General features: G+C 37.7%; 1 protein-coding gene across 6 annotated transcripts in view; it reads right to left on the reverse strand.

The window, feature by feature from the left end:
* Positions 1-15,776, reverse strand: part of cadm2b (cell adhesion molecule 2b) — a 263,536-nt gene that overhangs the window by 60,161 nt on the left and 187,599 nt on the right. For all 6 annotated transcript variants that reach the window (XM_067450978.1, XM_067450974.1, XM_067450979.1 and 3 more), the window contains exon 3: positions 7,204-7,353. In XM_067450978.1, coding sequence (XP_067307079.1) covers positions 7,204-7,353 — 150 coding nt within the window. The remainder of the gene's footprint in view (positions 1-7,203; positions 7,354-15,776) is intronic.

Consider the following 15,776-nt stretch of genomic DNA (forward strand, 5'->3'; position numbering starts at 1 on the left):
CAGCAGCTGTTTTGTATGCTTTCTGTTTTGACAGCCTTGTTAAATATTAATGTCAGTTTGTACATAGTGTAAAAAAGCTCAGTGCCTTTTCTCGACATTGCCGCAAAATTTCAAAGAGTAAATAAACAAGTAGCGGAAATGACGCAAGTTGAAGCGTCTTGGATTTGCTCATGCGCAGTATAGGGATGTAAGCGATTTCAGACGTTTCAGTGTATATGAAATTTTTTTGGAAAACGATTGAAAATGATAGTGTGGACGCGGAGCATTTTTAGACGAAAACTCAGTTTATAAATTTATCCGGATTAGTGTAGACGTAGCCAAAGGCCTAGTTTACACCTGGTAATGAGATGCATTCCTGGTGCGTTTATGTAAATTGCATACTCTTATTTTGTCCATTAGATTGAAGCATCTAAAAAAAATGTATATATTTACCTGCACATAGACCCTTCCCTCAAAGAAATCAGGACAGAAGTGGTTAAAAGTGGAAAAAAGAGACGGATTAAAACATTTTTGTCGATCGACCAAAATGCATCTTAATATTGCCTTCACATGCAAGAGTTTCCAAAGTAAAAATTGCACTTGAATGCCCTCTGATGTCACGTATACCACTGGGAAGTTCAGAAATTATTTTGATACCAAATTCCTGAGATGGGCCATATAAATGCAGTCCATTTAGACTATTACGTATGACTACAACGTATGTTTTACAGCGAAAATTGCCTGCATTTGACCGAAATGACAGAATCTGGCATCTTAACTGTTTATGGTTGTCAGTGCATGTGACATTATACATATAATTTTGTTTTAATAAAATGTTCCCAATAAATTGGCAAAAATAAACATGGTGTTCTACATTTACATTTACATTTAATCATTTAGCAGACGCTTTTATTCAAAGCGACTTACAAAAAAGGGGAGAGCAATAGAAGCAACGAAACAGACAAGGCCAACAACCTGTAAGAGCTGTAAGAAATCTCAATTAATTAGCACAGTACACAATTTTTTTTATTTTTTTATAGACATCTACAACAAAAACTCATGTACGTACGCAAAATACAAAACACTGGATTTTGTTAGCTATGATAACAACCCATTAGGTCTAAGGCTGTTGCCCCAGCTGTTGTCGTTAAGCAGATTCAGTGGCCCAATGGGTTGGTTTTGTATGGCATTCTAGCTAAACGCGCAGCAATAGCCATCTACAACAAAAACTCACGTACGCAAAATACAGAACACTGGATTTTGATAGTTATGATAACTATGTAACATACCCGTTCTCCATAACTATGTTCATAACTATGTTCTCCATAACTATGTTAACATAACTATGTTCTCCATAATTCCTGTTCATTCCGACAACAAAACATTGCACTTGAATGCAACAAGCTCATCATCATGACTTCTGAAGATGGAAGTAGGACACTTCTGATAGCATGTGAAGGCAGCATAAAAGGAGGTGTAAACAGGGCCAAAGAAACTAACTAGTGGCCTTGGTGAGCACAAGAGACTTCTTTTGAACAGTAGCTTTTGATTGGTAGTATATATAATATTAGACTTATTGACTCCTGCAGCCACAGTTGGCTGGTGTTAAAAGAACACGAAATGATGAATGGTGCTGAAATTAATTCACTTCCACATAATGCTGCATTCCCCATGGGTGCTTGAGCTCCTGAACACCCTTGGGATTGACGCTTATGACAACGTATCCAACGTAAGAGCCAACACAACAAACATCGTTCCTCTTCCAGCAAATGTGATTTCCTACAACCACTAAATTCACATACTGCTCATTCTATTATCATCATGCTCCAAACAATTATCTTAATTAACATCTGGCGTGGTTAATGTACAATCTGAAGCGAGCACTTCCCACTACAGAATTACCACTGTTACTTCGCTCTCAACAACAGCACATCTGTCCACTCCAAGGGTGGTGGATGAAGGACCGCTGCCAGGAGGGCATTATGTCGGCTGAACGCTGGCAGAATGTTGGCTGATATGGCCAGCTTGCTCACTTCCTCCAATCTGTGTCAGTGTTACATTAAACCCCCTCGACTGGTTTGTCTGTCCCTCATGGCGACTGCAGTGGCAGTGCCAGACTCGGTACCCTGGTGTTTGCAAACACGGAGCGAAAGAAAGCTCTCTACCCATATTCCGTGCAGTCGGGACAGCTTGCCAAGAATCATCCGAATGTAGTTCACTTGGGAGATGTGAAAAGAAAACACGACAAAATACAAATATGGATATTTCTGGTGCATCGTGTAGCCTACATGCAAATCCTTGGAAAGGGACTGGCTGTAGACCAAAATGATACTCGGATCATTTAGCTGATGGATTCTTTCATCTGTTTGTTGAGCGTTCTGATCTTTTCATCATTCAACCCACTTCATGTAAATTATTAGGTGACATCCAGTTTTAAAATATCAAGCACAAAGAAAAGAAATGAGGGTAAATCGAAACACAAACCGCTGAAAGTCTCTCACTGCCTGTTTTGTTATAAAAATGGTCACATTTAGCTGATGGATTCTTTCGTGTTTGTTAAGAGTTATGATCTTTTCATCATTCAAACCACTTCGTGTAAATTTAAACAAATACATTTATGAAAATGTGAAAGGTTCCTTCACCTAAAAAGTTGAATATTTTCATGCGTTAGCCTGACAAGCCAGACCCACATCAGGATGTTTGGTCTGGAAACTCACCATAGACAGGGCTCAATCCAAGGGGCGGGATAAACGGTTGTCTTTCAAACTCCCTCTGCACGTGATAGGACAGAGCTACAACCAACCAGAGCAACGAAGGTGAAGCAGAGCTCGTTGATAGATTAAACATTCGCCGTATCCGGTCGGCAAAACTCCGAACACATCTTTCCTTTTTAAGAATGACTTCAGTGCCGTTCTTTGTTCTTTTCTCAGAGAAAAGCTTAACTCCAAGTCTTCCAGAGTCGCGGCCAAAGCTGATTCGAAAGACCGCCGCCGTTCGCCAGTTCCTGTGTTTACTAGAAGCACACAAATGCAACTTGGCCGTCGTCATTATGGCCCCACCCACCGACTCTATACACGATGTGATTGGCCTGGCAAGAGTTAGGGGAATACAGCTCAGAAGTGTATTGAGAGTTGCTAGACGACACTCGCGGCTCCCGCTCTCCATATGCACTTCTGCCCTGTCAACCATAGCTTGCGCGTGCAGTGTGACATTTGAATGGTCACAACAATGTGCGTTCGCGGAAATGGCGGACGGCTAACGTATAGCGGCCCATAGAAACAGTTGCTAATGAGGTATCTAAGTATCAACCATAGATATGTATACGTATAACGTTACATATCTATGGCAACATTAAGTGACATGAGACATGACGTGACACACAGAAGCCAATGGCACATATATCACTATGGGCAGGTATGTATACATATACATATCTATAACTATGTGCGTATTAGTACATCCGTGGCACATGCGGTCTTGTCATGTTACTGACATTATTGCAACAAACACTGACACGACACCTGCATGACACCGAGTTGCGGAACATGTCGCCATGTGTCGTGCGTTTTTTACATTCTATGATGGTCGTGACACCTACACTGACAGACTCAAGCACCTATATTATTATTCAATTTAATGCATTAAATGTAATGTGTCTTTATAGGTTGACGCGGGGTTTATTTCACACTAGGCTACATGATGATTAGTTCAAATAAAGATTGCCTTGTCACTGCAGTGTTGCCTGACATTCATAAATAATTTGAATAAATCCATTAAATAATCATTAAGTTATGTTCGATTTGTTTAAGCAACGAGGGGATCTTCAGACTGACGTAAAGAAGACCTCTCTCTCTCTCTCTCTCTCTCTCTCTCTCTCTCTGATCTTTCTCTTTCAGTTCTCTGTGTTTCTCTTTTAATAATGAATTTAAATAAATGTGGTAATTTGTTCATATAAAAACATTTCGATGGCTCTACTTTATTTAAAGCGACGGTGTACTAGAACTAAGGAGACGTAAAAACACAACCGTCATTTTAACCCGTCTCTTAAAAAACATCAGTTACAGCTTTAACTTGTTTTTAACTTGGCAAATAACCATGGTATAAGCGGGATAATCCACGGCTAGCCATGCATTAAATGATTTTAATGCACGACCTAGAGGCAACCTCCGCTTCGCGTCGGGCAGTTCTTCGCCTCTACGCTGTGCATTAAAATCCTTAAATGCATGGCTAGCCGTGGATTATCCCTTACTTATTTAGAACTTTCTATTCATAAAAAAACAACAAAAAATAAGTTTTCCACAAAAAAAAAAAAAAAATTTTGAGCAGCAAAACCGCATAGAATGATTTCAGAAGAATTATGTGACATTCAAGACTTAAGTAAAAATTCAGTTTTGACCACAGAAATAAATTGCATTAAGACATTCATATAGAAATCAGTTCATTTAAAATTGTAAAAATATTTTACAATATTGCTGTTTTTACTGTATTTTTGATCAAATAAATGCGGCTTTGGTGAGCATAAGAGACCTCTTTTAAAAACATTTAACAAATTCCAACCATTTGAATGCTATAGTGTGATATCTGGTTGTTTCACAATTTCCTTTTATCTCTGATGTGCATACAGTAAAACCGGTCTGAAGCGTTCCTGTCGCTCAAACAGTAGAGCACAACTCAAGGTCATGGGTTTGATTGCGAGGGAATGCATGAACTAATAAATGTATATCTACAATGAGCTATTTTATTCTGCATAATGCATAAATGTAAATTAAACCATCACTTGGTGTTCAGTTAAGGTTAATGAATGCATAATAATTCCTATGTGTGAAAGACGGAGAGAGACATCTACTCCTTCGAAAAATGAACTGTGTTCTTTTGGTGTATCGTACATTCCTTACAGAATCTAAGAAAAGGAGGCGTAAAATAATATCATGTTCATATCATGTTAATGTTAAAGACTTTTGATGATGATTACTACAAAGTTCTGACAAGATAGTGCCGACTAGCACATTTTAGCGACTCATTAAAGGGATAGTTCACCCAAAAATGAAAATTCTGTCATCATTTACTCACCCTCGAGTTGTTCTAAACCTTTATGAGTTTCTTTGTTCTGCTGAACACAAAAGACGATATTTGGAAGAATGTTTGTAACCAAGCACAGAGAGCAACCATTGACTACCATTAGTATTTTTTCCCCTACTATGGTAGTCAATGGTTGCTCGCTCTGCTTGGTAACAGCCATTCTTCCAAATATCTTCTTTTGTTTTCAGCAGAACAAAGAAAGCCATACAGGTAAGGAGCAACATAAGGGTAAGTAAATGATGACAGAATTTTCATTTTTGGGTGAACTACCCCTTTAATGTTAACAAATCCATCTTGACTTGGATGTTTAGCCAAATGTTCATGCTGGTCTTTTCCATACAGTGAAGATAAAGTTAAATATTGACAGAATTTTCATTTGTGGGTGAACTATTCATTTTAAAGTTGAATGCCTGGCTTAGATCTCCTCAAAAATCCAATCTCAAGAACGTCAATTACAATAAAATGTGAATTGACATATAATCTTAGATCCAAATGAAGAAAGAAAGACATTTCAAAGCACTGCCGCATCTCAAAAATATAACAGCAGTTGTTTTCCCAAGAAAAATAGAGCAAATACCTGCACATATAGAGAGAGAATACATTATTTCAAGCCTGCACTCTCCCACACATGAACACACACGCAGTCGTAAATGTCAGTGATGGTACTGCTCTCCACTGCAGACTAATGAAGCGATTTATTTTCATCAGACAAACAAAAGCCCTGCCGTTACTAACATCAGATAACAAATGAAATCTACTTTCATCTCCTGACTATGTTCTGAAAAGATTTCAAGTCAACATAAAATCAAAAATGACCCCCCTTTACTCCCTAAATACATGTTAGTGGTCTTAATGTGAAAGATTCAACTACACAAGCTATTTGCTTGGAAATGTCTGTATTTCTCAATCAAACCCCAAATTGCTCCATCTCTGAAATGACTTCTTCATCTGTTACGTCGTCAAGACCCCCTTTTTTTCAACCCCTCCCCTCAAAACAACCATCATATTGAGACTTTTCACCATCCAATCCATTTCCTATAAATGTTTAAATCGATCATAACTACGCACTTGAATTAATCTTGTGAGGATGGAAGAAAAATAAATTAGCCAGTGACAACAATAATTTAAAGTGTGATATCAGCAATATGTCTTGGCTTTTGTCAATATGCTTTGCCATCACAAGAATAAATGACATTTTAAAATATATTACAATAGATAACAGTTATTTTAAACTGTAATGATATTTTCCAATTATACTGTTCATTTAGATCAATTAGATTGACAGACAGATACTAAAGATTAGATAGATAGATAGATAGATAGATAGATAGATAGATAGATAGATAGATAGATAGATAGATAGATAGATAGATAGATAGATAGATAGATAGATAGATAGATAGATAGATAGATAGATAGATAGATAGATAGATAGATAGATAGATAGATAGATAGATAGATAGATAGATAGATAGATAGATAGATAGATAGATAGATTGATAGATTGATAGATAGATAGATCAGACTGATGTTGCATCTCTGCTTTTCAGCAAATTGCACCATAATGCCATGTCAAGTTAAAAGTAGTTCAACTTTTAAAAGCACACCCTGGGAATCCTGATTTGTGCTCCATTGTTGTTCTCCAATTGTGTGCCCATCTAGCTGTCTTTGAACACAAGAACACATCCTGTGCGAACACTTTCTGTATGTCTGGTTTGCATGGTGGGACTAAGCTGACTGCAGACAAGAACATTATGAAATACAAATAAATCAACAATTTACGGTAAGGAAGCCATGAAATCAGTTTTAAACAAACTGTTGTGTGTCGAGTATGTGTCTTGGATGACTTGACGTGAAACACTTTATCCTTCACCCCTAGGGAACCTTTAATGATGCTGAATTGCTTTTGTTATTGCAGTGCTGATGTGGATGCTATGAATCGAAGAATTGATTGGTTTGTTTGAGTGGCTGGCCCGTCTGAGAGAGAGCAAGAGAGACACACAAGAACGTTAGTCTCATTAGTCTCGAGCCCAAACTCATCCTTACGCAGCACATTTCCCCTCGACCCGACCCAGTAACCCACTCTGGTTCTGCTGCCAGCTCACCACACCAGACTGATTTACGGCACATCCTGCCCACACTCACCTTTCTTGTCCCCGAAGAAGAGGGTCTGTTGTGCTGGATTTGACCACTGGAGGGAGGTGTTATCATTATAATCCACCCGGCAGGTCATGTTAGCCGTGCTGCCCTCGACCACCGTCACATTCTGGGTGATGGGGAACTGAGCCTGGCTACCTGCAGAGAGACAGACAAGGAGAGAAAAAGAGACAGGTATATAAACAAACCTCTGTTACTAGGAAAGGGGACAGAGAAGGAGAAAACGCACTCAGGTACTACTGGCAGTCTCAATACAGTGACTCATCTGTGAATCACACAGCAGGGTCAGCATGAGGGTAGTTTAATTAAAACTATCATACAATTGATATTTCCAGTCCTGGATGTTGATACATCGCTGTAGCGTGCTAAGCTAAATGCTTATCAGTATTTAAAGTAGCTGCACTTCAGTCAAGCTACTGTATTGATAAATCAGTTAGCTACATTACAAGCATCAAACAAAAAGCTTTAGTTGGTTATTAGCCTCTGCTTTAAAAATTTTTTTTAAAAATCTGTTTTATTCTAGCTTCATGCATCCTTTATCAACACTTGTAATGCTAAGTTTCATAAAGCAACATTTTAAACAATAAGCTAAAAAAAGTTTTTTTTTAATCTCTTGTTTCTGCTTCTTCTTCATCTTTTTTTTGATCTGGAGATTCTCTTTCAGATGATGCGTAATGGCACCCCCCCACCGCATAGCCTAACAGCGAAAACATGAAAAGCTGTAAAATTCTGTCAATAGCAGGGAAAGAGTAAACATTTATTTGTGCTGCACCGCTGAGTAAAAGCATGCAGTTTGTGAAAAATAGCTATGCTACTTTGAACATCTACTCTCAATGCTACTGAAAAATACAGTTAAGTTATTAAACTACGCTAAACGACACAGTAACAGCTGCAACAAAATGTTGCTGTATGTCTACAATGTTCTAGCAATGCTCTTTTGCCATAACTATACAGCCTTTCATACCTTGCCTAGAACACCTAAACTAGGATTCAGGAACTACCTAAACTTTTGTTACACTATCGACTTAGGCCTATATTCTATTGAATACTACATATAATAAGAGCATGTTAAACCCATTAAACTCAAAATGATGGATTATTGCACACATTTAGCACAGCATTTGGGTATAAAAAGTGAAACAATGGTGTCATTCTTTGCCTCTCTCTCTCTTTCGGTCCATTCTGACTTGGGATCAGCAGTAATTGGTAGCATGGCCTAATTAGAGCTAGTCATGTTCGGCAAGGGAGACACTGCCACTGCAGCTGGGTGGCAAATTGACACATAATCCAAACTATGGTGGGCCTTCGATCCAAGTTAGCAACGTGTCTCATCTGGGAAAGGGGGATAGTGTATGTGCGTGTGTTTGTGTGTCTAAGGGGCATTGGGGACATCCAAGCCAGGCTTAATCACGCAGCCTCAGTGGATTCTGCTCGGGTTTATTCTGCATTTGCTTTCCTTGTCTTGCTGAGTTGAGTTGCATCAGTTTTCCTTTGGTTTTAAGCCCATTTAGCTCTAGGGAAAAAAATACCAATTTCGCAGGTAATCTCGAAGGTGAAGTGTGTAACTTTTTACATTTACTTGATAAAAATACAGTAAAACCAGTAATATTATGAAATATTTTATTTTTATATTTTAATATATATTTAAATGTAGTTTATCACTGTGATGTCAAAGCTGAATGTTTTTGCTGAAGCGTCACATGATCCTTCAGAAATCATTCTAATATGCTAATTATATTAGAAGAAACTATTCCAAGAAACTATTTATTAGGGGTGTCCCCGACTAAGGATTTACACATTCGAATCAGAATTTTCGAATCTCTCTATGGTGGACCGATAGTCGAATCCTCTATGTGTGTGTAAACCATAGACCGAAAAAAAAAAAATCAGTGCCCTTAAAGGGGCGATCGCTCAGCGCCGCGACACGTCTTTATAGCACTAATATTGAGCATCCCCATATTTCCAAAATGGTTTGATCCTTTTATAACACCCGCGAAGATTCGACTATGAGATCAGTGGTCGAATCCGGTCCTGCATATCGATGCATCGAATCTTCGACTATCAGGGGTCACCCCTACTATTTATTATTATTATTATTAACTTTGAAAACATCAATTTATTATATATATATATATATATATATATATATATATATATATATATATATATATATATATATATATATATATATATATATATTAGGGGTGTAACGGTTCACAAAATTCACGGTTCGGTTCGATACGATACACTGGTGTCACGGTTCGGTTCGGTACGGTTCGGTATGTTTTAGATACAGCAAAAAGAAAAAAAATTGGCAGATAAATTACCTTTTTTAATTATTTTTTTATTAAAACTAACAAAGTATGATTTTTTTTTTTTACATTGAACAATGATGGAGCTATACTTTACCCATCTTCTATGTAGTTACAGGAATAAGACATTAGCTCTTTACATTAGCTCTCTCCACACTTTTTTCACACACTACTGCTTTTGTCATCCCCCAAATCCTCACTTGTCTGACTCAAGGGGGCGTGTCTGAAGAACGTGGCTGTTCAGCTCCCATTCATAATGTAATGTGCCGTTACAGTCAGGTAGCTTTGTGTAGCCCTTGACATCCAGCCGTCTGTTGTCAGAGCAACCGCTGTTGCATTGGCCAATTGGTTCTCTGTTTGTGCTTTTGTTTTTTGGGACAAAGCAGGAATTACTGGCTGAAATGGGCTCGTGAAGGAACATTGTAATGGGGCTCAATTACTTTAAGCATGTTCTTAAAACTCCGTCTGCAGTGCGTTTTGCGCTGCGTATGCGTATTCGTATTCAAATATGCTGCGTTTTCAGTCCGCAACCGTTAACATGGGTACGGAAAAAATACGCACCGCATAGACTACGCACTGCAGACGGAGTTTGTGTGAAAATGGGCGTAAGGTCTCATATCCGCGGCTATAATGGACCACTTGCCGCGGTGATGTCTTTTGCAATTTGAATAAGTTGAAAATGTCTGTCTTAATGCTGCGGGGATAGTTTGTGGCTGTTTCTCCTTTTTATCGTCTTGTTGTCCGCGTAAATGAGTTGACATGATAGCCATTTTGCCACGAGCATTCAGCGCGTAGCCTACTGAGTAAGCGAGCACCTGACTGAGCTGCCTAAAACATAATTGGTGTTTTTTTTTTTTTTTCACTTCGGCGGTGTCAGGGGCATTGCCTGTTATGTCGTTTTGGTTATTGCTGAACGCATGTTATTATATTTCACACACTTTTTTATTTTTCCAAGTCTAATTAATTAGTCCGAGAACCGTTCGGTACATAATGCGTACCGCGTACCGAACCGAAAGCCTCGTACCGAACGGTTCAATACGAATACGCGTATCGTTACACCCCTAATATATATATATATAATAAATGCTGTTTTTGAACTTTCTATTCAACAAATAATCCTAAAAAAAAAATTATCACTATTTCCACAAAAATATTTGGGTTCTTTAAAAAAAGACAAAAATTTCATTCAAAAATGATATGCATTAAATTTATGAAAAGTGACATTATATAAATGATATGCATTCAATTTATGAAAAGTGACATTAAAGACATCTATTAAAGACAAAATACAAAATAGTCATTGTATGTACAGACATACAATTACAAATTAGCATGTTGAATGTTCATGATGCAAAACTAATTATTTTGTTCTGAAAAATATTTAATTTGCATATGTGTAAAATAGTAAATATATTAAATAAAATAATATTATATAAAATAATATATAATATACAAATATTTTACATACGCTATAAAAAAATTAAATAAAAACATAAAAATTACATATTAAATAAACAAATATTTTTAAACAGAATATCCCAATATCTCCCTGCTACCAATGGTCAGAAAAACAGTAGCCAGTAGTTTTGATAGCCCCACTTGTTTCCACATTTTGGAACATTACCTACACAGTACAAATGGCTCACTCATGCCTGCGCATATTAAGTTTGGAGAAAGTATTATAACATTAAAAAAACGGCACACTTCTCCTTTAAACGTATACTCATCTGCTGGTAATGAAAGTAAAACTCCATAATGGTAGTCACTTTTCTGACCTTCATCTTCGTTTCTTCTTCCTCTTAGTCTAATCACTTGATTTGTCAGCCAGCATCACTATTTAACATTCACACTCCATGTCAGTTTCAAGAACACCTCACACCTCATGTGCTCATGTTGTTCTGGAATAATGAAGGAGGCAGCCGACACCGCAGTCGGTACAACACGTTCGTAGCATGTGGGCCTTGAATGAGACAGATCCCAATGTCACCTTCAGGAGAACACAGCAGTGCCTGGCGCTTTTGGGAAGCACACGGTGATCCCCTACTGTCACGAGACAAGTATTAGCTTGTGAATAATTTCATGCATGCTAACATACTGATTTACGAGCCATTTTACAGTTCATGCGATTTAGCATTAAATAAGTCATTATTTTTGTGACTCCACTTAAGGTGTGGTCACATTTACTGTTGTTTGGCAACTTTTCGAAATCCAGAAATTTCAACAGCATGGAACCCAACATATAATATGTGGAAAAATATATATACATTATGGCCATAAACTAAGAATTTGTTCCCACAAATTAAGAAATCATTTTTTTATTTTTTTTATTTCTTTAAATTCATGTTGCTCCAACTCATAAGACTTTATTTCATCTTCAAACCTGAACCTCATTGGTTTTTGTGGAAGCTCAAACGAGCTATGTAACATGAGAATGAACCTCATTGGTTCTTGCTGAAGCTCCAATTTGCTGCGTAAAAAAATAATTAATCTGATTGGTTCTTGCTGAAGCTAAAACGAGCTGTGTAACACAAGAATGAACCTAATTGGTTCTTGCAGTATGAGAATGAACCTCATTGGTTCTTACAGTACGAGAATGAACCTCATTGGTTCTTGCGGAAGCTCAAACGAGCTGCGTAACACAAGAATGAATTTCATTGGTTCTTGCAGCACAAGAATGAACCTTATTGGTTCTTGCAGCACGAGAATGAACCTCTTCTTGCTGAAGCTCAAATGTGCTGCATAACTTGATAATGAACCTCATTGGTTCTTGCAGCATGAGCATGAACCTCATTGGTTCTTGCAGTACAACATTGAACTTCATTGGTTCTTGCAGCACGGGAATGAATCTCATTGGTTCTTGTGGAAGCTCAAACGTGCTGTGTAACACGAGAATGAACCTCATTGGTTCTTGCAGAAGCTCAAACGTTCTGCATAACACGAGAATGAACCTCATTGGTTCTTACAGAAGCTCAAACTCATTACAAAATGTTACAACATGGCCATGTTAGTAAGTCGTGGGGACAAATTGTTAATGCACTCTCAGAAAAAAAGAACAATTTCAATTTTGTTGCTTGGGGAACAAAACAGATAACCGTTCATTTAAAGGTAACCAATTGGACCTTAGGATACAACTACACCGTTGTTTTCCTCAGTTTGGTCCTAGTGAGTCGCTGTATTGCAGAGTTTGGTTCCAACCCTGAAAGACATCTATAGAAGGTCTTATTGACAATTAACAGAGGTTTAGATTTTAATGCTTTATTGAAAATGTTTGGTCACCATTATGGAGATCAGTGTTTCCTTTAGTTCGGCAGAGTGAGTTGGATTTTTAAGTAAGTTTGTGTTATAGTGTAAACCAGGGATCTCCGATGTCGGTCCTGGAGGGCCGTTGTCCTGCAGAGTTTAGCTCCAGCCTGAAATAAATGCACCTGAACCAGCTAATTAGTGTTATAACAAGGCCCTAGCAAGTGGGGTTGGAGCTAAACTCTGCAGGACAACGGCCCTCCAGGACAGAGATTGGAGATCCCTGGTGTAAACAAAACACAATTGTTGAAAACAAAAGAAGCCATGAACAAAATGTATCACGAAGACACATGTTTTTTTTGACAGTGTGTGGCCACCATATTCATATTTTTTTCTCACATTATTTTCTCACTGGGCTCTATACAGTATGATTCCACACGATCTGGAATTTTGCATGAAGGCGAAATATTTCCCCACACAGATTTAAGTTTGAGTTAAGTTGATTGTGCAGGTTTAACGTATTTAACAACAGAACATTGCTTGGTCTAAAAGTGACTTTTGTGTGAGCTGTGCTTCAGACATTGTTCTTGTAATTCATACTTTATCAATGGACTTGAATTTAATGGACTTTTCTTGTCTGTGAAATTTTTTTGGAAAGTGAAGAAAGTTCAAATACATTTTAACAAGATACATCATATTCTTTATCTTAGTATAACTCTTTTGTAATTACATTTGAAAACAGCCTTTTCTTTAATGCTATAACCCATGATTTATACAAAAAGTGTTATCTTTGGAGACTGCTGATGTAATGCTTTCTTATTTCTTTACTGATGAACTACATTCCACACAGAATGTTATCCAGCTGTATAAAAGTTGAGAAAGAACTTGAGAACAAAGGCCCATAAATCTAAAGTCTTCATATTACTTTTAAGATAAACTGAGATATTGATGACGATCTACCCTGTAAATGCAAAGATAATGCCCTAGCGATGTGTCGGTCCTATTAAACACAGTTCGACTAAAAAATACACCAGAACATCACAACTGGAAACACTCAAGTATCTCAAATTGTAGAGTGTGGCGCTAGCAAGGTTAAGGGTTTGTTTCTTAGAGAATGTTAACTAAAAAAAAGTGTATCTTGAATGCATGTCCTCTGGATACAAGTTTGTGCCAAAGACTTGAATGTGAAGCATATAGTACGCATTAGCTTCCTTTCAAAAAAAAGAAGTTCTGTGACATTGTGATGTCTTACATCACATCTTACAGTTAAACTCCATCAATTAACTTTATTTTTCATAAATGACAACAAGACAGTACCTGCATTCAGAAAAATATCTAAACGCTAGCCGTATTTTTCACTATTAAACTGATGGCTTCAATCTCAGATCTCCTTGAATTATTTTTATTGCTGCTCTTATGTCAAGAAAATGAAGAAAGACGTTTGTGTGCGGGCTGTTAAATGCTTGTCCCTTTGAGAGCAGACGGTGCTGTGCTGGTACAGGTGGACGATGGGTCAGCAGCTTACGTTTCACATTTTAGTCCAAACCACTTAAAGCAGATCCCAGATCAGCTATTCGCTCCATTTGGCCCTTTATTACAACAGGGCAAAGCTTCAGCATCAGTTAAATACTGCCTAAAGGGGCCTTTTGTTTAGTTGTGGCCTGTAAATGGAGTAGACTGGCCTGAAATCAAAGGAGAAAAAAAGGGCTATAAATTATATAAAAGCTGTTAAGAAACGGAAAAAAAACCTTTATGTATATGATTTTCGCAATACAACAATTTTCGACAAGCATTTAAGACATGTCTTTTATTTTGAAGTCTATTGAGGTCCTGTTTCCTGATTATTGGTAGTGCTGTGTCTAAATTCACCCCATAACCTCATTTACTATTCCCGACATTACTATATAGCCCACTTGAAGAAGTGAATGAAAACGAGAGAGTAAATTTGGACACGGCTTTCGCACGTTGCAAACTTGCAGTTTCAATGCAGCTTCAAAATGCTCTACACAATCCCAGCCGTGGAATAAAGGTCTTATATAATGAAAAAATCTGTAATGCCCCCCCCCCCCCCCCCCAAAAAAAAAAAACATTAAAAATGTATATACTTTTCCTCCAAAATTGTCCGACATCGTCGTTTTACCTTTTTTGTAAAGGGAGTTTGATTTAGTCTTTGCACGTTTGCTTTGTTAACACTTACCTTTACATATGCTTACTTATGGGTTACTTCCGTGACCTTTCCAATGTGATTACGGCAATGTGCGCTGTATCACAATGCAAGACAAGCATTTGTGGTTAAAAAGTATATACATTTATTTATTTATTTTTTTAGAAAAATTCACGTTTCGCCAGATAACACCCTTATTCCTCAGCTGGGATAGTGTAGAGCCCTTTGTTAAAGTCCACCATATGGAGAAAAATCCTTTCGAATTGAAGAAAGAAAAATATGAACATCTTGGATGACATGGGCTGAGTAAATTATCAGGAAATTTCCAATCTCAAGTGAACTAATCCTTTAACCTCTTACACTCCAGGGCCATTTTTGGGGATTTCCGCCTGGATTAGGCTAGCCTGGTTTTACCAGACTCTCGTACATTTCATTTGTACATAGAGTCTGGCCACTCTCCATTGACAAGGGTTTATTTCAGCGAAGGCGGGCACCCTGTTGAGGTTTAAAACTATTGGATTTGCCCTGAGCCCCTCTGGATCTGCCATAACCAATAGCTAACGTTTGGTCGTGACGTATGTCATGCTCCCTTCGCCTGTTTCACTCATGGAAATCCGACAAAATAAAAGTGCACATGTGCATGCCACCTCAGTAATAAAACTATAGGAAAAAAACTAAAACTCATATATTCGGATTGTGATTGATTCACGCCACGGTGGACAGGAGAGCTTTGTGATCGGGAACGCGGTGCTCACGTGGTCCGTAACAGCATTGTATGCTGTAAATAAAATGCCACATGCTTCGTATGATAATAAATGCTGCTATAAATAACGGACCAATTCAAA

This window comes from Pseudorasbora parva, chromosome 8 (assembly GCF_024679245.1).
Source record: "Pseudorasbora parva isolate DD20220531a chromosome 8, ASM2467924v1, whole genome shotgun sequence".
Taxonomy (NCBI): Eukaryota; Metazoa; Chordata; class Actinopteri; order Cypriniformes; family Gobionidae; genus Pseudorasbora; species Pseudorasbora parva.